Here is a 20,736-nt window from a genome sequence, read left to right as displayed (position 1 = left end):
GTGCATATTAGAGGGGCTTTCGTTGCGATGGCAATGCCACCGCCTCTGCCGTCTTTCCTATCCAGTCTGGATAGGGTGTATCCGGGGGGAAGGGCCTGAATAATATCCGGGTCAGAGTGGTCATCCAACCAAGTTTCCGTCAAGAATAAGATGTTAAGGTTCTGGTCCTCAAGTAAATGGAAAATTTCTATGCGGTGCTTACGTAAGGACCTGCAGTTAAGCAAGGCAGTTAAGCTTGCCTCATCTCTACAACGGCCCCCCACAGACGCCGGGGATGCCTGGTTTCACCCTGGAGATACCCAGAAAGGGACCATCTCACAGGGAAAACCAGGACGGGTTCCCCAGCGGTCTACAGCGCCAGGACACTCGGGTAGAGTAACAGTGCGCTTTACAAGTATACCACTGTAAATCAATACGATCCATGGATAATCAGCTCCCCTTCCCATCCTGGAAAGAGTAGTAAATCTCCAACCAGAGTGGAAGAGGTCAGATTGAAGTTCGGAAAAACCCATGTTTGTAATCATTCTCAAACTTTTAAGCCATTCCACACTCACTGCCCACTCCTTGAGTGGCATTTATTGTTTAAAAATTATTTGCACTCATGGTGGAGAATTCCACAGAAGTAAATGTATTTCCTCCTGCCAGGAATGTCAAGACATGTTCTTGGCAGGCATAAATGTGGTATCTTCGACTGTAAACATACAGTAATAGTCTAATTAGTCTAAAAGGCCTTTGTGAATAGGCCTCATGGTTGGTTAACAAACATATACTTGATGAAATACAAAGATTTTCTTATCGCTAAATAAACCCAACATCATACTCTGAAATTCTTAAGAATGTTACTCATCCCAAACCTACGTGTGCGTTAAAGTCCACATGTGTTGGCTTTCAACTCTCTCTCCTTCTCTGAAACCACTTGAACTACATTTTGGAGTTTGTGGTAATGAAAGGAGACATCCAAGATTGTGAGTAGATGTATTTACGTTCCGGTGAGAAGATCCCAGAGACAATGCCTGGTGTGCGTGCAAGCGCACCACTGGCTTAGTTCCAACTGTACATTACAACTGTCACCAGTCTAAAGACCAACTGTCAACATGAGCTTGGCTCGCGCGCCAATGAGCAGATACTAACAGAATGTCCACGTGTGGACAGAACACTACATATATCTCTTTCCCTAGAAGAAGGGAAGAAGAACACAAGAGCAAAGCAGAGAGGAAGGGAAGAGGGAGGAAAGGAGAGAGAGGGAAGAGAATGACCTGAATCTTATAGGCACTCTGATGTCTCTGCAACTCCTCCTGGGGTAGACAAGAGGGTTGTTAACAACATCTGATACTCTGTGATTATGAACAGAAGAATGTATTGAGAATGTGTCAGAACCTTGGACAGGCCTCCTACCACACAAGTAATTGACCTTTACAATCTTGTTCATGTTCCACCAATTACACTTATTGACATGAACAGCACTGCCACAGATTTTATCAATGCAGACTGGTTCGCTGAACTTGACTTGACAAAACTTTGTTTATTTATTCTCACCATGTCACCCACCACAAATTTCCGGTTGGAGACATGTTTCCTGGAGCCAAAGTTTGTTTTTTGTTTGGTTTGTACATCGCTGATTTTGGTTCTAACCATGTTGTCAAGCTCATGGGCAGGTGTTCTACGTTTGAACCACTTTGCCATCCATGTAGGTCTAAACTCAGAGCAGGCCTTTCTGACTTTAAGTAGTTCAAAGGGAGACACACCTGTGGACGAGAGGGGCGTGGTTCTGTAGAACCACAGCATGGTTCTGATTGCCATGGTATGCTTTTATTGTGATCAATAGCCCACCTTATACAGTCCCCAATGACTCTGTTAAGTCTCTCCACCAGCCCGTTAGTTTGGGGATGATAGAGTGAGCTTTTGATGTGGGTAATGGAAGATTCGTTAAAGAATTATTCAGCTTCCGCAGAGATAAACTGTACCCCATTGTCAGAGTTAACAGTCTTAGGAAATTCCTCCCGCATGAAAACCTCTTTCATAAAGTCAAGAATCTCTTTAGAGTCAACTTTGGCAACACATTTGACTTCTGGCCATTTGGAGTAATAGTTCACTAAAACTATGGCGAACTGAGTCAGATGAGGTAGGGTGTTGAAGGGATCCAACACGTCGATACCTAGTTTCTCCCAGGGATTGTCTTGCAGGGGAATGGGGGTGAGTGGCGGGATGGATGTGAATAGTGTCTTGTCACTGCCAGCACAAATGGTGCATTCTTGTACAAGTGCATGTCTCTGTCCATCTGAGGCCACCAGAAGTATGCACGAACTCTACCTTTGGTGAGCGTAGCACCCAGGTGACCCTCATGAGCTTTAGTGAGTAGAGTTTTCCTGAGGGTGAAAGGGGTGAAAATATTATCTAACCTGAAGATGAGACCATCTTCAACAGATAATTCTTCAGATTTTTACATATGGTTGCATATCAACATTTAAACTCTTTTTTTTAAGCCAGCCTTCAGTAATGTATTTCCTAACACATTTAAGTACTTCATCACAGTCCATAGCATCATACCAATAACTTTCATTGACCAAACTAACATGTTGCAGTTCAACTCTTGCGACTATATAGTTTATAGTATATAGTCCTTCTTCGCTATTGGGTTTATCTCTATCTTCTGACCTGTCCGGCATGGGTGGCAACCGGGAAAGGGCATCTGCATGTACGTTCTTTCCACTGGGGATGTGTACAATTTCAAAACTGAATTGGGGAAGTTTAGATGCAAGAAGAGCTATACGTGGTGTTGCGTTACGATGGCTGGTGTTGCCTAAAATGGCCACTAAGGGTTTGTGGTCGGTTTGTAGAGTGAAGTTCCTGCTCCAAAGGTAACATTTGAACTTTTCAATGGCCCACCAACATGCAAGTAGTTATTTTTCAATGAATGAATAGTGAGACTCAGTGCTTCTCAATACCCTTGATGGAATCCCAATTGTGTGTTCTTGTGTCCCTACTTGCTGGGTCAGGACAGCACCAAGACTGTAACAGCTGGCCTCAACAGTTAGGGTGCAGTGTAATGAGTGATCAAAATGTTTCAGAGCTTTGACAAAGGTGAGTTGGGTTTTTAGCCACTCAAAAACATGTCTGCACTCATCATCCCATACAAAAAAAGTTTGGTTTTTCAACAGGTTTGAAAAGGGGCGCACCTTAGTTGCGTAATCAGGAATGAAAGGAGAATAGAACTCAGTGTTACCCCTGCACTCATGATGGTGTGACCAAGGTATTCAACAGAATCTTTTGAGAACTCACATTTCTCATGTTTGAAGACAACACCATATTCTTGGACTCTAGACAGGACTTGACCTAATGTTTTGTCATGTGTTGCATGGTAAAATGCTGTGAATAAGAACATCATCTTGAAAAATGGCAAAGTTCTTAAGTCCTTTAAGAAGGTTGACCATGAGGCGCTGAAAGACTGAAGCTGCCAAAGCCAGCCCAAAGGGCACACAACAGACTTGGTACATGCCTGATGGTGAGTTGAATGCAGTGAGGTGGTGTGATTCTTTGTCGAGTTCAACCTGGTGGTAAGCGGAGGTGTTGCAGGGATTCTTCTCAGTCACAGAACTGCACAGAGACTCAGGACCTCAGTGAATTAGGTTGTACCAAAACTCACCTTAGTACCCAAAATCCCCTACCAGACTAGCATCAGTGTCACATTAGTTCTACGTCCTATAGCACAGTCACCAATGATTAGACAACCCAGAACATGCGACTAAGGATACCTCAGATAAGGTGGGAAACATGAGCACTCTTTCGTTATACTCTCCTACCAGTCCGGAACAGGGAGTAAAGAGAGGCACGTGCAAGTTTAAAATGTTTATTTTAATGCCGTGATCTCAGGTGCAGCATCTTAGCTAATACAAGCAGACATATGATAAGAAATAAGATTGTCAGCATAGTTACTATTCCATAAAATACAAAGGGAGAAAGCATGTTATAATGCTAAATGGAAACAGGTTAAATATATACCTATATTTCACCCTCCCTTGGTAGTGGGTTATTTTATAACTAAAGAAGGTCTCTTAGGCTTGGGTAGGTGACCCCATACCTCAGAGTTTAGCAGGAGTGAATCACATGGAGTTCTGCACAAGCTCTCAGCATACAAATGTTCTCTCTGTGTGTTAAATCATGCCTACACAGTGTGTTATTAAAGGTGCCAGTATCTGAGCTGTCCACAGCTGCATATATGTTATGTCTAGAATGTGCGCTGATCAGTTCGAACAAAAGCAACAGTGTTGATATAACCTTGAAGGCCTCGGCACTCACTGTTCAGACTACGCTTACAAAGCAAGTCTAGCAATGTGGAAAAACAAGTTATTCTCATGTGAAGCAAAACTCTCAGCCTAAAGGGGAAACAATAACTAACGTGTATGCCATGCGCAAAAGAAAGCAAAAGGTAAAATTGCGTTTAAACTTCTAAAAAGCTCATGCTAACTTAACACTGTAGAAATGCAAGGCTCAGCCCCACTCCACTACAAAGTCAAGGTCGAGTTTTGAAAAGATCCTAGCATCAGTTACCATGGTCAACATTTCTGAGATGTTAGGAAAGGGCTGGGAGTCAATCCATATTTTTTTATTTAGACTGCGCAAGTCAATGCAGATTCTGAGTTCATTGTTCTTTTTGCGTGCCATGACCAAGGGAAATGACCAATCAGAGGATTCGGCTGGCTCGATCACCCCTCTTTTACACATAGTCAATAGTTCTTTCTCCAGATCTTCTCTGATGCTAAACAGTACACTTCTGAGTTTGTGTTTTGTGGGTATGGCACCAACTCTTACTTGTATTCTGTGCTTGAACCCTTTTATACTACCCAACTCGCCTGAAAAGACTTTGGGGAACTTGTTTAAAAGATCTTCAACTTTGGTGGAATCACAGATGGCTAACACCTGTTCTTTGGCACCGGGACACAACATCATATCAAACAACCCTTGGTGGAACCACACGAGAATGTTCAAACCTTGTATGGCTACGTAGATTTTTCCTTCACTGCTCCAACCCTTTAATTCCATGATGTCTTCAAAGTACCCAAGGAGGTCGATTTTACGTCCCTCGTAGAACAAGTGAGCACGATCAGCCGGAAATAACTGTCTCTCAACCCAATTGGCTGTAAAAAGTGACTCAGAAATCATGGTGATGCGTGCACCTGAATCCATGAGGAGGCGAAGCTTCTTGTCACCTACTAGTATGTTAGCATAGGGTTCAATACATTCTGAGGGATCCCCTGTACTTATTTCACCTCAGCGACAACAAGAACCATATCTTTCATATCTGACAAGAGCTCCTCATTATCACTGTCACTAGTGTCTTTGACGCACCCTATTCAGACCTTTTGTGACCCTGACACACTTCATCAAAATGGCCAACTTTGCCTCAAGACCTGTGTCACGCACCAAGAACAACAAGGGACTCAGGGTGTTACTGGGTAAGGAGGTTTATTGTTTAACAGTCTTTCAGGGTGGGTCCTTTGTCTGTTTTCAGGGTTCCGTTATGGCTGCTTCACAGGGATCCTTCCAGGGTCTTCTGTTTGCCTTCTCTACGGGTCCTCCCCCTCTGGTAAAAGGAAAACAGAGAGACGGTTAGCATTATCTTGCTCGTTTTAAGGCTTGTTCCTCTGACCCCTTTTGTGCACAGGGAGTTTTATAGGTAGCTTGTCGTGTTCCTTCACACAACGCAAGACTGGGAGGGGGACAGTTCCATGGCGCCCGAGATCCTTACGTTGGGGTGCAGTTTCACCCAAGCATGAGTTGCGCTGGGGAGATCATCCAAATACTGTTCCAGGAGGATCTTGTCCATCAACTGCTCCATGCTGGAGCTGTGGGGCTGCAGCCATCGGTTACCCAGATCCTGTAATCTGTAAAACAGTGCCTGGGGTTGTCTTAAGGACACCAATATTCTTTTCTGAACTTCATTCGTAGTGCTCCAGGTCGTAACCAAGTCTTTCTAGGATGGCCTCCTTAATGATGTTGTATGGGGTTGTGACTGCTGGGTTGGTGGCCTGAAATGTGGCCTGCAGCTCCTCAGACAAAAAGGTGGTGATGTACAAGCCTCAACGCTCGGCCGGCCATTGGGCAAGACCCGCGATATGCTTGAAGTTTGTGAAGAAGAAGTCGGGTCTTCGCCAGGCTGGTATTTCTGCAGGACCGGACTGAGCACATCGGGGTGCACTTTGCTGCTGGCAATGGTGTCTGTTAATTGCTGGATGGGGGAGTCTTGCACCGCCTGATTCTGTGCAATCAGGCCCACCTGGGCTTGAAGGGCCTCCTGTAAGTGTTCCTGGTCTGTTTTGGCCTCAGTGGCTTGCCCTTCTACAACCAGCTGGAGGTGGCGTTGGCCTTCGGTCAACTGTTTCGGCATGAATTCGATTCCAAGGGGTTGGGACATGTTCTTGTTGCGCAACGGGACAAGAAGGGGCTATCCCACTTCTGACACCACTTGTCACGCACCAAGAACGACACCGGACTCAGGGTGTTACTGGGTAAGGCAGTTTATTGTTTAACATTCTTTCATGGTGGGTCCTTTGTCTGTTTTCAGGGGTCCGTTATGGTTTCTTCACAGGGATCCTTCCAGGGTCTTCTCTTTACCTTCTCTAAGGGTCCTCCCCCTAGGGAAAATGGAAAACGGAGAAACGGTTAGTGTTATCTTGCCTGATTGTAAGGCTTGTTCCTCCCGCCCTTTTTGTGCACAGGGAGTTTTACAGGTAGCTTGTTGTGTTCCTTCACACGACGCAAGACTGGGGTGAAAACTGTGAATGAAGCCCACCTGTGAGAGAGAGGAACTGCACCACAAGTAACGCCTTACTCTTGATGCCTAAATGCCCACACAATCCTATTGTCCTTTTCTATCTATTCAGATGAGCCCCTCATCTGCTTATTGTCTCTGCCAAGACCATGTCTTAATTGTGCTCCCTCCTTTGCTTCCGGCCCTCAATAATTCAAGAACACCACCCGACAAAACACCCAGCTGCGCTGCACCCCCTGGTCCCTGCTGTCACTTGCCTAATACCGTGACTCGGCAACAGGGTCACGGCTTTCTCGTCCAGAACACCTTCCTGAAGGGTGCCCTCCTTCTCCTCATGCTGAGCCTCCAACCTCCGTCTGCTGCTGCTGACTCTTCCTAGTTGATCATGTACACTCCTCCTCTGGTCCTTTCGACGTTGTCTCTTCTCCTCTGCTCTGCGTCGGGTGCCGTCTCTCTCACCTCCATCTGGTCTGCTTCTGTAACCGTTCTGTTCTTGTCTGCCGTTCTCCCGTCCTCGCTGCATACCCCCCTCCCTGGCTCCGCCTCCCTATTTGGGTTTTCTCCTTCTGCTTGCGGCGTTCCCTTCTGCCTGGCAAGAATGTGCCCTCGGCGGTGCCCCCGGGCCTCCAGGTACTGTCCCTGCTTCCGCTGCCCTGTCACAACCTGCAAACTACATTTTTAGTTGAACTGGGTTTGCCGTTCCTGGGATGTACTGAGTTACCGCACCTAAAGCATATGGCTGTCCACCTAAAAAAAATGTTCTGAGACGTTTCCTTTTTTCAAAAAAATTAGTAATTCGTACAGGGGCAACAACCTCAACTGACTTGTTGTCAAGTTCCTTTACTAAAATCTGTGAAGTTTCTATGCTTTTGGCAATGTGGATGGACTCTTCGAGAGAGGGGTTCTCAAGTGAGAGGAGCTTTTGTCTAATTGTTTTATCAGAACATTGGCTTATGAACTGATCTCGTACCAACTGCTCACTAAAGTTTTCAAACTCACAATCTGTGATCATTGTTCGAAGGGCAGTGATGTATGTGTCTACATCTTCATCATTCTTCCACACACGTCTGAAGAATTTGTGCCTTAATAGAACTATACTTGGCTGTATATCATATCTGGAGGCGAGTTTTCTAATGGTACTCTGATAGTTGTCAATTTCTTCATTTTCTTCATCCACAACGTCAGGTAAATGCTTGATAGTAGCCCTGCCTTCAAATCCTAGTGAGTGTAATAGTAGGAACTTTTTCGTTTCAGGTCTAAATCTGTGTGCTCCTCTAGTGCCCAAATAGGTCTCAAAAGCATCAAGCCAATGTCATCATTTAATTGGCGATTCACCAGGTGAGTCTAAAAACGCTGGTGGTGGGTGAACTGCTTGCATGGTGAGGAGGGTGTGGTAGACCACAACTTGAATTTAGGAAGGAAAGTGGAATAGCAATTTAAATAACACAAACTCGTGAAACTTTAACTCTTGTAGATTTTTTCTGTGGGAACCCCTTGCGGAGATATCAAAACATTACTATATGTGCTGAGATTGAATTATAAACACATAACGTGAGTATCGCAGTTAGGAACAGAACTGAGTGTCACTGTACACAAGTGCACGCTCAATGTCATTGGGTTAAGGATCAATGGTGTGCATGTCACCATGAAGAAGATATGCATAAATGTATATGAAACATTAATAAAAGGTGTGAGAGTCACTGCATAGCTGTGCTCACACCAAAAGAGCCAAATATATTTCAAAGTGGTAAGGCGTGCGAGTCACCGTAAGGAGATGTGCACGCTGTAGAGCTTGAGCTGTAATGTAACATCATGAACTGTACCTGAAGGTAAGGTGACCTGGAAGTGAGCTGATGGCAGCAAACATGAAAAAAACAGCAGTGGCAAGTGGAAGAGGAACCTCAGGTTTATAAGAAGTGAATAAACTGCTCAACTCCAGCTGCACACTGTTGATGAGGATGAGCCGGTCCAGAAGGGGTTACTGCCAACCGGCCAAGGATTTTCCAAACAACATCACCTCACGATGTCAGGAAGTGAATGCGTTGAAGGCTGGTGGGAGTATGCTGAGCTCGATCATGTGTAGCGCAGCCATCCTACGAGCATAGATTTCGTCATCAGGCATGCGGGGCATATGCTGAGGGCTTCCGAGATGCTCCACGCTGAGGATCAGCCAGACAGCAGAGCGGTATGCGCATAGATGGCAAGAGTTTAGGAGTCAACTGTGGACACTTCTGCGACACTCCAGCAGTTATTTTGAGTGAATGCCGCAATTCGCTGAGAAGTTTGTGTGAAACTGCAGACTCCTCCACAATGACATGGGTGCTGCCTGAGATCTTCGTTCTTCTCACTCGTTGCCACGATGAATGTGGTAATGACAGGAGACATACAAGATGGTGAGAAGATTTATTTAAATTCCGGTGGGAAGATCCCACAGACAATGCCTGTTGTGCGTGCAAGCACAGCGCTGGCTTAGTTCCAACGGTACATTACAACTGTCACCAGTCTAGAGACCGCGGGCCTCATTTATGAGGCCTTGCGTCAGTTTTGCGCTGCTGATGCGTCACTTTTTGAGACGCATCGGCGGCGTAAAACATGCCTTCTGTTGCGCACTATTTACAAAGTGATGCATCACTTTGTAAACCCCTGCGCTACATTATACCAGCGTCAGGTATAATGTATGCAGGGGGGGCGTTACACCGCAAAAAACCTCGTAGAAGTGACGCAGTGAAATCTATGAGATTTCACTGCGTCACTTCTACGACGCTGTTGCGTCAAAATCTTGCGCCTGCCTCACAGCAGGCGTAAGACTGATGCAGGCCCTTTCACATGGGGCTTGCCCCATGTGAAAAGGACGCATTCCAGCAATGCGTCACTTTTGCGCTTACAGATACGTCAGAAATACTGACGTATCTGTAAGTTCTTGCGACATGATGCGCCATACATCAAATATGACGCATCAGGTATGTCGCAAGGAGTGCTCACTGAGAAGTGACGCATCCCTGCTTTCACGCAGCGATGCGTCATTTCTCATAAATGAGGCCCCAAATGTCAACATGAGATTGGTTTGCACGCCAACGGGCAGCGCAAGGCAGATTCTAATAGAATGTCCATGCACCAGAGTCCTTTACTGAGATTGTTGCTCAAGTAATAACAACATTCCTGTGTGTTGACACATCTGTATGTTCTCATGGTGCAGAGAGGAATGTCAGAACAACCACTAGCAAACTTTAAAGAAGCAGAGTAGTGTCAGATGAGGCATTGCTGAAAATGGGCACTGGTGGAAAGATCCACTGGTACTGGCCATAGCAGATAATTAAGACTACACTACAGCCCGAACGTCCTCTCTACCTCCAAAGTGGTGTACTGCCAGAATCTAAAAAAACAAGGCCCACTCACCTACAAAAACACAGTCCAATCGGACACGTAGAAATGGTTCTATTTTGATTTGCAAGTATGTGTTTGGAATTTTAAAAATAAAATAGAAAAAGATGACGTGTGAATATGCTGGCAATAAAACAAAACAAGAATGGCACTGAATAGCTGGGAATCTGTCAGTTTGAAGAGAATGGAGTGCCCTCTGTAAGAATTGACACAGCAGACCAGCCACTGCTGTCAATACTCACTTTCTCTACAGTTGCACGATTTGCTGGTCATGCATTAATTAAAGGGTCTGAATTCCTTTGAATGTGAAGTTACACTAATTGCCTTTACAAAGTCTATGGGTAATACCATTGCACTGCTGTATGTGTGCTGATCTGTGGACTGAACCAACATATTACTGGCACACTGTCCGACCAATGACTGAAGCAGGCTGATCAAAAAACGTATTTTCTGGAAGTTAAACTGCATTTTAATTGTATTATTTTGAGAAACCGTGAGGCTAGTAGGACAACTTAAGTCGTCTCGAAGCCAGACTTAAAATTAAATTAATCCAAAATGAAGTAATCATTGAGAAGTGCACGTTTGTAAGTCACTATACATCTTAACAGTATAAAGAGATTACTCTTTCAGCTCCTAAAACAATGTAACAATTACATTCATAATAAATGTTACAGTAATAAGAACATGTTTTTTTACAGACAAAAGGGAAATGACTGGACAATGTTTCGAAAAGTTTGTGCATCTAAAGTCAATTTGGGAGAATACAAAATGGGAAACATCCTTTACAACACGCTCTTGTTAAAGGAATAGTTTGATTTTCTATTCCAACACCTTCCGTTCTGTTACTTGGGCTGGAGTTGGAATAGAAAATTTAACTAATCCACAATCCAGCGCGCTCCAACGCAAGTCGTTGTAATGACTTGCGTTGTAATGGCTGCGTCGTAAAGTACCGCAATCAAAATGATCGCGTTGTACTGACGTACATCCCTTGAAAATCTGATGGGATGGAACATTTAACATCAACATAACCAAGTGGGTGTGTCATGGAGATGGCAGTGGAATGGTGATAAAACACTCACAGACTTGTGGATTTGTGTGCCGCTAACCCAGCGCAAAATGTCAGAGCGATGGAGTATTTTGCTCCTTTGCCCTCATGGATTAAATTCTGTCCTTTGAGCTTAGGTCCCTTGTTCCAAAAGGCAGAAATATACTTCAAATGTATAAGAAAATATGTGGAGCAGAGGTCAGATTTTTTATGCTGGTTTTGTGAATTGGACAAGGATATGAAACTAATGGTTACAATTTTGACAGAAGGGTTTTCCAACTTGGGTAATATTGTAAAGTTTGTTGTTTGAATACTGTTTTAATGGGGCAAACGCGTTAACACAGCATGAAGGCATGGGCATTATAGGAAGTGACATCATGCACTCATTCACTTCCTGCTAACGCCACAAGGAAACACCTTGCCTCCTCTCCAAACCATTCCACAGGTTTCTATCTACTGTGGGTAGAGGTTTAGGAAACGGACAATCCGTGAAAATTTCAGAGTGTAACTGGGGCTTTCAGAGCCAGGCCTACTTTATCTACCTACTTGAGTTGATGGAATCCACAGATTTGCCCAAGATGAGAGCCTTATCACTAGGCGGCAGTGTTCCTTGCGCCACAGAACTTTTAAATGTTAACATCAATACAGAGTGAAGTTTCCCTTCTGTTGTTTATGTTTTAAGATGTGGGTGCTTTCAGTGATTTTTGTTACTTATCTTTGAAAGGGTAGATGGATAATTCTTTTGTTCTGCCATTTTTTTAGTTCCTCCTATGAACTTGACCTCCAATGGAAAGAAGTGCCCAGACTGCTTCAAAGAAGACACCATTGAGGAATGTAAAACTGATAAATTAATCGAATGCGTGGGACTGCAGACAGATTGCTTACATTTTCGTGGGAAAGCCCAAAGGCCAGGTACGTGCATCCCTTTTGTTTGGCTGTCACCTAGCAGCTGATCGGCAGCGGGAGGTTTGGATCATAGCTATTGGAAGATCCTTTCAAATATTCTGAAATATGCATGGTGTTAGTAGTGTCCATTTTATGTCTGGTCTGGTGCCAAATGTTCTGCTTCGTTGATAATTGAATAATTTCGTTTTTTTGACACTGTAGGCAGCAGTGGCGGCTGGAAAAGAACATGGGTTGGCATGGAGGGGTTTAAAAAAAACCTTACCTCTTCCACCATATCTTCTTGTCATCTATCCACTTCTGTTCCGGACTCCGTAAGAAGCAGGAAAAACAGAAACTACCCTAAGCCAATCACAATGCTGCAAAGCTAAGATGGGGACTGGGAGCCTGTGCATGTTCTCCACCATTACAGATAGGTGGAGAACATTCAAAGTGTGCATGTCTGTTTGGTCGGCTTAAGACAGCTGGCCAAACCATCATGCTCACTTAAGTGCACAAACCACTCCTCCTCCCTGTGCCACCAGCCCTGCCCTGATCTAACTCTGACCCATTCATTCTTCAATACACCTTGGCATGTATATGTAAAACATATTTACATTTTATAGAAACACATAGTCACTGGATGATGTCATCAATGATGTCATCAGTGATGTCATTTGAGATGTCATCAGTGATGTCACTGACCATGTCATGAATGATGTTATATGTGACGTCATCAGCAGTACATTGCGGGGGCGGGAATTATAGTTAGCTCAACTAACTATAATAGGGGAATTTCTATGGTTTGGTGTGAGTGAAATGTCCAACTAACTATAACGTCCCTGAAACCTTTAGTTATTTCCGTGAATTTCTTGCTTTTTTAATTGCTAATTTCTAACTATAACGTGCCTGAAACCTATGGTTTTTTCAGTGAATTTCAAAGGTTTTTAAATGCTAATTTCTAATTATAATATTAATTAAACCTATCTTTTTTTCTGTGTTTTTTAATTATCATCCCATTCGCAACCTGGTCACCACTTTTCCATCGATACCTTCTGCCAATAAAATCGCCACAAACGAGAGCCACAACTAACGCTAATGATATGCAAAGTAGGCATTCCTGTGGAAAAAAACACCACTTCCCCATATTTTCAACTACCAGCCATATCTGCAATGCGATCCAAAAAGCAGGCGATAAGCCGAGTTTGTAGTAACAAATTAACATCAACCATTAACTGGTGTAAGGAGGTCGACTATCTACTGCGTGAATTGGACCCAACTCACAGCCACATCTAAAGACCAACATGTGATAGAGCTACTGATCATGCAGGTCCGACACCCAACAAGGCCACAACACCTAGTGCCACCAACACCAGAGCCTCCCCACCGGACCACCCCCCCTACTACTCCCAAGGCAGCGCAAAACAGGACAACGGACCTTCCAAAAAAACACCATGGCTCCTCAGCCGCACAATAGTTGAATGTTGGGAGATGTGGCAACCAACTATGTATGACGGAGGCAAGTCACCCATCAATAATAATGCACACAATGCCAAGTGTAACGCTAATGTGCTGCACAGACCTCACTATGCAAAGCACAATACTTGTAGTGAAGTGCACAGTGGACGCAACCATGTTACCTCAGGCAGTGGGGAAGATCTCAATCATGTAGCTGTGTTTTCCCCCCTTATAAGCGGAAGCAGAGTGGGCAGGTCCAACATACGCCACTCCACCATAGGAGTATGAATAAATAGGCCAGGCCCTGGGCGTGGTTCACTTATGGTAAGACCAACGAGTCTGCCAGAGTGGCGGCCCCCACCCTGGCACATGGCTGCTGCCATGGCTGCGGGCCTCCTCCACACAAGCCCCCTGGGAACCCAGCGGCACAGCACCGCAGACTTATGTCTATACCAACTACTGCCTTCGATCTACACTGCGGACAGCAAGGCTCACAATTCAGATGCAGGGGCGATTTCAGATGACGCAGTACAGTACGCAAGACATTTTGCTCCCAGTGCGGCCCACACAGACCACGCATGATCGCAGGCTGCGCACACGCTGTGTGCTTCAGGTGCCACTAACTCACTGCACCATAAGTCATTGCCACGCGGCCTTATCAAAGCAGAATTTATTAGACAAAAGACCTTGCTCTCAGTGCGGCCCGCCAGGATCACGTATCATCGCAGGGTGCGCTCACGCTGAGTGGTCCAGGTGCCACTAACTGTGCAGCTCAACTCAACACCACGTGGCTGTGCACCCATCCTGACCGCTGCCTCCGCCCTACACTGGGGTTAGCACGGTTCACAATTCAAGATTAGTAGCGACGCAAATTGTGTAAGAGACTATCATAGGTTAAGAAGACCAAATGATCTCAATCTGTGCAGCTCCAGTCAACGTCACATGGCTGTGGGCCGTTGCTGACTGCTGCCTCCGACCTACACTGTGGTTTGACCGGCGACACGTGGTGCCAACTAACCCTGTTCAACACAAGCCGATCACACATGTGTAACTTTGTCCTGAGTCCTGAATGGCAGCGACCCCAACTTTGTGGAAGCGGCCATAGCACCAGACACCCTTCAATCAGTGAGGAATATTTGCATATGGAATGCCGGCAACACGTGGTGCCAATGAACCTGCACTACGCAGGCCGGTGGGGCCACCAACGAATGCACGTGCTGTCGGCCCTTGCTCACCGCTACCTTTGGCCTACACTGTGGAAGAATGGCGACACATGGTGCCACTAACCGTCTTCAACACAAGCCGATCCCACATGTGGAACTGTGTCCTGAGTCCTGAATGGCAGAGACCCCAACTCCATGAGACAACCACAGAAGCAGACTCCCTTCGATCAGTGAGGCATATTTCCATATGGAAGGCTGGCAACACGTGCAGCAACTAACTCTGTTCAACACAAACTGATTCCAAATGTGTAACTGTGTCCTGAATGGCAGTGACCCCAAGTCCATGGCAGCGATCACAGCATCAGACTCCCTTTGATCAGTGAGGCATATTTCCATATGCAAGGCCGGCGACACGCGGTGCCACTAACCCTGTTCAACACAAGCCAATCCCACATGTGTAACTGTGTCCTGAGTCCTGAATGGCAGTGACTATTAGTTTGAGGCAGCGACCACAGCACCAGAGTCCCTTCGATCAGTGAGGCATATGTCCATATGCAAGACCGGCGACACATGATGCCACTACCCCTGTACAACACAAGCCGATCCCACATGTGTAACTGTGTCCTGAGTCCTGAATGGCTGTGACCACAAGTCTGTGGCAGCGACCACAGCACCAGAGTCCCTTTGATCAGTGAGGCATATTTCCATATGCAAGGCCAGCGACATGTGGTGCCACTAACCCTGTAGAACACAAGCCGATCCCACATGTGGACCTGTGTCCTGAGTCCTGAATGGCAGTCACCCCAAGTCCGTGGCAGCGACTACAGCACTAGACTCCCTTCGATCAGTGAATCATATTTCCATATGCAAGGCTGGCAACACGTAGTGCCACTAACTTTGTTCAACACAAGCCGATCCCACATGTGTAACAGTGCCCTGAGTCCTGAATGGCAATGACCCCAAGTCAATGGCAGCGACCACAGCACTAGACTCCCTTCGATCAGTGAGGCATATTTCCATATGCAAGGCCGGCGACACGTAGTGCCACTAACTTTGTTCAACACAAGCTGATCCCACATGTGTAACAGTGTCCTGAGTCCTGAAAGACAGTGACCCCAAGTTCATGACAGCGACCACAGCACCAGACTCCCTCTGATCAGTGAGGCATATTTCCATATGCAACGGCGGCGACACGTGGTGCCACTAACCCTCTTTAACACAAGCCGATCCCACATGTGTAACAGTGTCCTGACTCCTGAATGGCAGTCACCCCAAGTCCGTGGCAACAACCACAGCATCAGATTCCCTTTGATCAGTGAAGCATATTTCCATATGCAAAACCGGCGACACATAGTCCCACTAACCCTCTTTAATTAACACAAGCAGATCCCACATGTGAAACTCTGTCCTGAGTCCTGAATGACAGTGACCCGAACTTCATGACAGCGACCACAGCATCAGACTCCCTTCAATCAGTGAGGGGTATTTGCATTTGGAAGGCTGGCGACACGTGGTGCCACTGAACCTGCACTATGCAGGCCGGTGGGACCACCGATGTATGCACGTGGCTTTGGGCCCTTCCTTACTGCTACCTCTGGCCAACATCACAGTGTGCTGTCTTTACCGGACGTTACCATGTCACCTCAGCTTTGTCAGTGACACTGGACATGTAGCTACGCACGCCTCCTCCTGCATGCATAAGCGGCGTGTGCTGGTCTGGTGTACACAGGTCAGTGCAGGGGTGTGCCTATCCAGCAAGGGAACGGGGTGTCTCGGACATGTCCGTGTACAGAAAGTGCGGTAAGTGTGTCTCTGTGTTCTGGTGTGGCCTGCCACAAGGGGCGCAGCAGTCGATGTTGTAAAGTGGTATACACCACCTCCAAACGGCACTGTCATGGTATAGATGGAATGCCGCAGGACATGCGTGAATAGGCATTACAATGGTGTGCCGTACGAGTGCACGGGATACAACAGCTCACCTGTACAAAAGTGTGGGGGCTCCTAGGAGGAAGGAACAGCTATTTGGCAACGTAACACACAGTGAACTCACCCATGTGCCAAGTGCTTGGCATCTCATCCATGATGACCAGGGTCACAGACATCCCACAACACCAGCGACCGGCCTTTGTACACATCCTGTATGAATGCAGCTGGAGAAGTTACTGTAGGGATGAAAGGTTCTTTGTCTGAGCTATCTTGCGCTAGCACATCTGCTGCTCTGAGAAGGAACTTGCAAGTGGCCAGCCTCCCCTGACAATTATGATAATATTTGCATCCATCTCCCACACTACGCACTGCCCAATTTGAGAACGAGTACACATCCCACACTCAAAAGTCCTTTGTCATAGTTAGCATGCATGAAATGGCTTTCACACGTACTCCCACCACACCCCTACCCTACACCCATTGCACAAACAACCGGCTCATTGCACCAAGCTGTGCCATTCCATCTACAACACTGGCACACGGCAAGCCAGTGCAGCAACAAGCAGAGCCACTGACGCAATGGCAGGGCATCCCAAACACATGGTCAACTCCATTCACGTCTACCTATATCTTGCATGTCTGCTGCAAGTCCTGGGTGCACTGCTTTTGGCAGTACTGCGGATCATTTACCGGCTGAGCTTCCGCATTCCGGACGTCACCTGCGTTCAACCTGTATTGCAATGTCGCACGTGCCTATCCGAGTGGTGCATGGACCTGTGTCACTCCAACCAGTGGGTAGCTGACATGGATTACAACGGTGTGTGCGCCCCCTGTTGGCCCATGACCAGGAGTGTCATGGTGATGCCCGTTTATGGCATGCATGGGTTTTTGGCATGCATGTTGGGAACTGGGCCGGGGAGATAGCACTTGTCGTAGTATGCAGCGACCAAATTGACCCACTTCCAGATTCTGCTTTGGTGCACAATGGGTACAGTGGTTGGAGTCAGCACATCTGTCCCGGTCACCTGATGGATTACGTCAACGACATGTCAAATATTGTGGTCAGCCATCACTCATTAGAGATAGTGGCTTACGCAGCTGCACTCGCGTTCATGGACAAGTGACAAGGTACCTGCAACCACGACTCGATGTGCCACATTGCATGTGTCCCGCTGCATCATTGCACATTGTACATCTGCTTACATGTCCCAAAACAACAGTCGACATGACTTCATTGCCGTTGAATTATGTCAGAGGCGCAGACAACCAACGCTGCTTGACACTGACATGTGTTGGACTACCCTGAGGTGGACATGGACATTTTCCTACGTTCCTTATTCAGGCATGCTGCTGCATTTGTCTGCATATCATGGCACTACTCTTGGCCGCACTGACACACACTTTTATTTATAAAGCTTCCACATTTTCACATGTCTCCAAATGTGTTGTGTCTTGATTTGTATGCCAATGTGTGTGTCACACACTCTCTGGCTGCCTGCCATATGTGAATTGCTACCCCATCCAGACTGTGGGTTTGTACCTATGCTTTTTCATGTGCCTCTTTCGCACTGACGCTTTTAGACGCTTATCCGCCACAGGCGTGTGTATTTGTGTCCTGTGTTTGATTGTGCAAATGTTTGTGTTTGGACAACATTGTGTTGGATGTTGATGTACTCTGCTTAGTATGTGTGTGTGTGTGTGCTGCAGTATGTGTGAGATGTCCCTTCATGTGAGTTTTTGTTCACCCTTCTCCCTTTCAGGCAGTGTGGTTTTCACTTCTATGCTCGTTCAGTGGTGTGATGTTGGCGGGTTGTGTGACTTGTGCTACTTGTTGGTGTGTTTCATTTTGGCCATTGTTTGTCTATACTTGTGCTGTACTTAATTGTGCATGTCTGCCATTGTGCCCATCCTCCACGTCCCCCCACTTCCTGCTTCTTCCTCTTCCTGGTGCTGTTGTGTCTGCAATTTTGTTGCTCAACACATAAATACATGTAATGAAGACATTAGAATAGTTCCTTGATTATTTTAGGTTTCAAAACGTCTCTCTAATGGTTTCTTTTTAATTTTCTATATAAACAGTCTTTCTAATATTCAAGCACACATAGAAGTCAGAAGTGCAATGATTTCTATCAATACACTTTCTAGAACATTCTACAACACGTGCAGGTCAATTTTTCTAAACCTAACGATATTTTTTTGCAACAGTTTCGCAAACATTTAACAGCACGTGCAGGTTAAAAGTTCACGATTGTTTTAAGTTCAAACAATGCCTTCCAAATGCAAGTAGCAGGTGTGGTTCAGTTGAACAAATTGTATCCTATGATATGTACTCCACGTTGAAACTGCTTTTTCTTAACCAATCACAAAGATGCTTTTCAACAAAACGAATGTGCACCCTACTGTAAAAAAAACAATGCTTTTCATCTCCCAATCAGGTATTGTTTTGTATGGCAAAAAAAAGTAGGTCCCCATCTTTAAACATATCTCTTATTCTACGAAGGAACTACACGAACTATAGACACCTTTCCATACCTTCCAGCCATACCATCAAAATGCTAGTGTGGATCGTAGGACATAGCTATGTTTTCTGGTGCAAGAGGTATGCAGAACAGAGACATATAGATTAGACCTAGGTTTACAAAATGTGGACATTAAATGTTTGCACATAGAGGATTGATGTGGCACCAATTGCTACCTTTGGTGGTAAGCCTCTTTGCATCTTCCACACCCTGACCTCATGATTGTGCATTGTGGTGGAAATTACCTAGGTACATTGACTGGGGTAGGTTTGAAAATGCTTATGAAGGACACCTTTGGACAATCTAACTATCTTTGTATAACTATCTTTGTATATTCAACTATATGCCAAAGATAGAAGTGAAAATGGTCAAACCAATTTTGTCCTCAGATGGAAAAATCTAGGAAGTATGTCAACATAGCTGTGTCTGCATACCTCAGAGACTACAGAATGGGGTTGATCTACAATAACAACATACGTTTTCATATAACTGATATTTACAGAAGTGATGGAGTACACTTCACAGATCAAGGAAACAGAGTTTTTCTGAAGGTGTGCATCCGACCCTACATGTAGCTCCAACTAATGAGCCCAAAAACAACAATTATATCTAGGAGTCAAAGACAGAAGAACTCACTGTGAAAACAAGACCTCAACATGGAAAAACAATATGTTTGTCATTTAAAGGTGGAGACCCAAGTATGTACCCAAGTGTGACACCAAGATGTGAGCTAAAGCTCGAGGGCATGGGTACATTTTCCCATCAGTAGCCACTCTTTACCGCCCTTGTTGACATCATTTGGGTTCTCCTTGCCCAGGAGGAAAAGGGAAAGCAGCCTATTGATGTTGTTTAAGGCTGCTCCAAAAAACCTTTGAAGTGATGTGATGTCAGTACTAAGTTTTGTGGATGTTATTTTAAATATAAGTGGTGACTGAAAAACAGCAGTGCGAAATAAAAATGTGAGTGAAAAATCAATCAAAATTGGATAATACTGAGTAGATATGAAACTTTAATTTTTCTTCTCAGTTTTCCAAATCTAACAGAGAAAGTGCAGAACCAGATTTAACAAAATATCTCTGAGCAATGATGGTCGACATGTTTCAGCATTATGGTGGTATAGTACCAATGCTTTCTTCAGGACCCGATGTTAGCTACTGCTATTATAAAGTGAAGTTTAAAATGTCACCTGCAAAATCCAGGTCAAAATAGATCCACCACAGACTTTTGTCACATCATGTTGAAGGGACGAACACACAGGAGAGAACATAAAACATAAAAACAGAAACATATTAGCATATTTGTAAACTAATAAACAGTACCATGACGTCATCAAGCGTAAAACGTCATGTGTCAGTATATTTTAAATACCACCAAGTTGACACAATCATGGCCACTCACCCATTAGTTGTGGTTATGGCGCTTCACCCCACCTGGCTGCAGCTCAGGTATAGAGGAGCACCGCTCTATAACCAAATAAAGAGACATTCGAAAAACAAGGGTAGATAGAGCTATAATTCGACACACTGTTTTCTTAATGAAAAGATGTTTTCAAATTATAAGTTAAAATTCAATCAGTACAGTCAGTTTGTGAGA

At 45.2% G+C, this 20,736-nt stretch overlaps 1 protein-coding gene across 1 annotated transcript in view; it reads left to right on the top strand.

Moving 5' to 3' along the window:
• LOC144770768 (phospholipase A2 inhibitor gamma subunit B-like) overlaps positions 1-20,736 on the top strand; it is a 321,184-nt gene that overhangs the window by 44,223 nt on the left and 256,225 nt on the right. The window contains exon 4 of the mRNA XM_078655516.1: positions 11,958-12,107. Coding sequence (XP_078511642.1) covers positions 11,958-12,107 — 150 coding nt within the window. The remainder of the gene's footprint in view (positions 1-11,957; positions 12,108-20,736) is intronic.

Source organism: Lissotriton helveticus, chromosome 7 (genome assembly GCF_964261635.1).
Source record: "Lissotriton helveticus chromosome 7, aLisHel1.1, whole genome shotgun sequence".
Taxonomy (NCBI): domain Eukaryota; kingdom Metazoa; phylum Chordata; class Amphibia; order Caudata; family Salamandridae; genus Lissotriton; species Lissotriton helveticus.
Note: the sequence above shows the minus strand (reverse complement) of the source record. Positions and strands in the feature narration are given on the sequence as shown.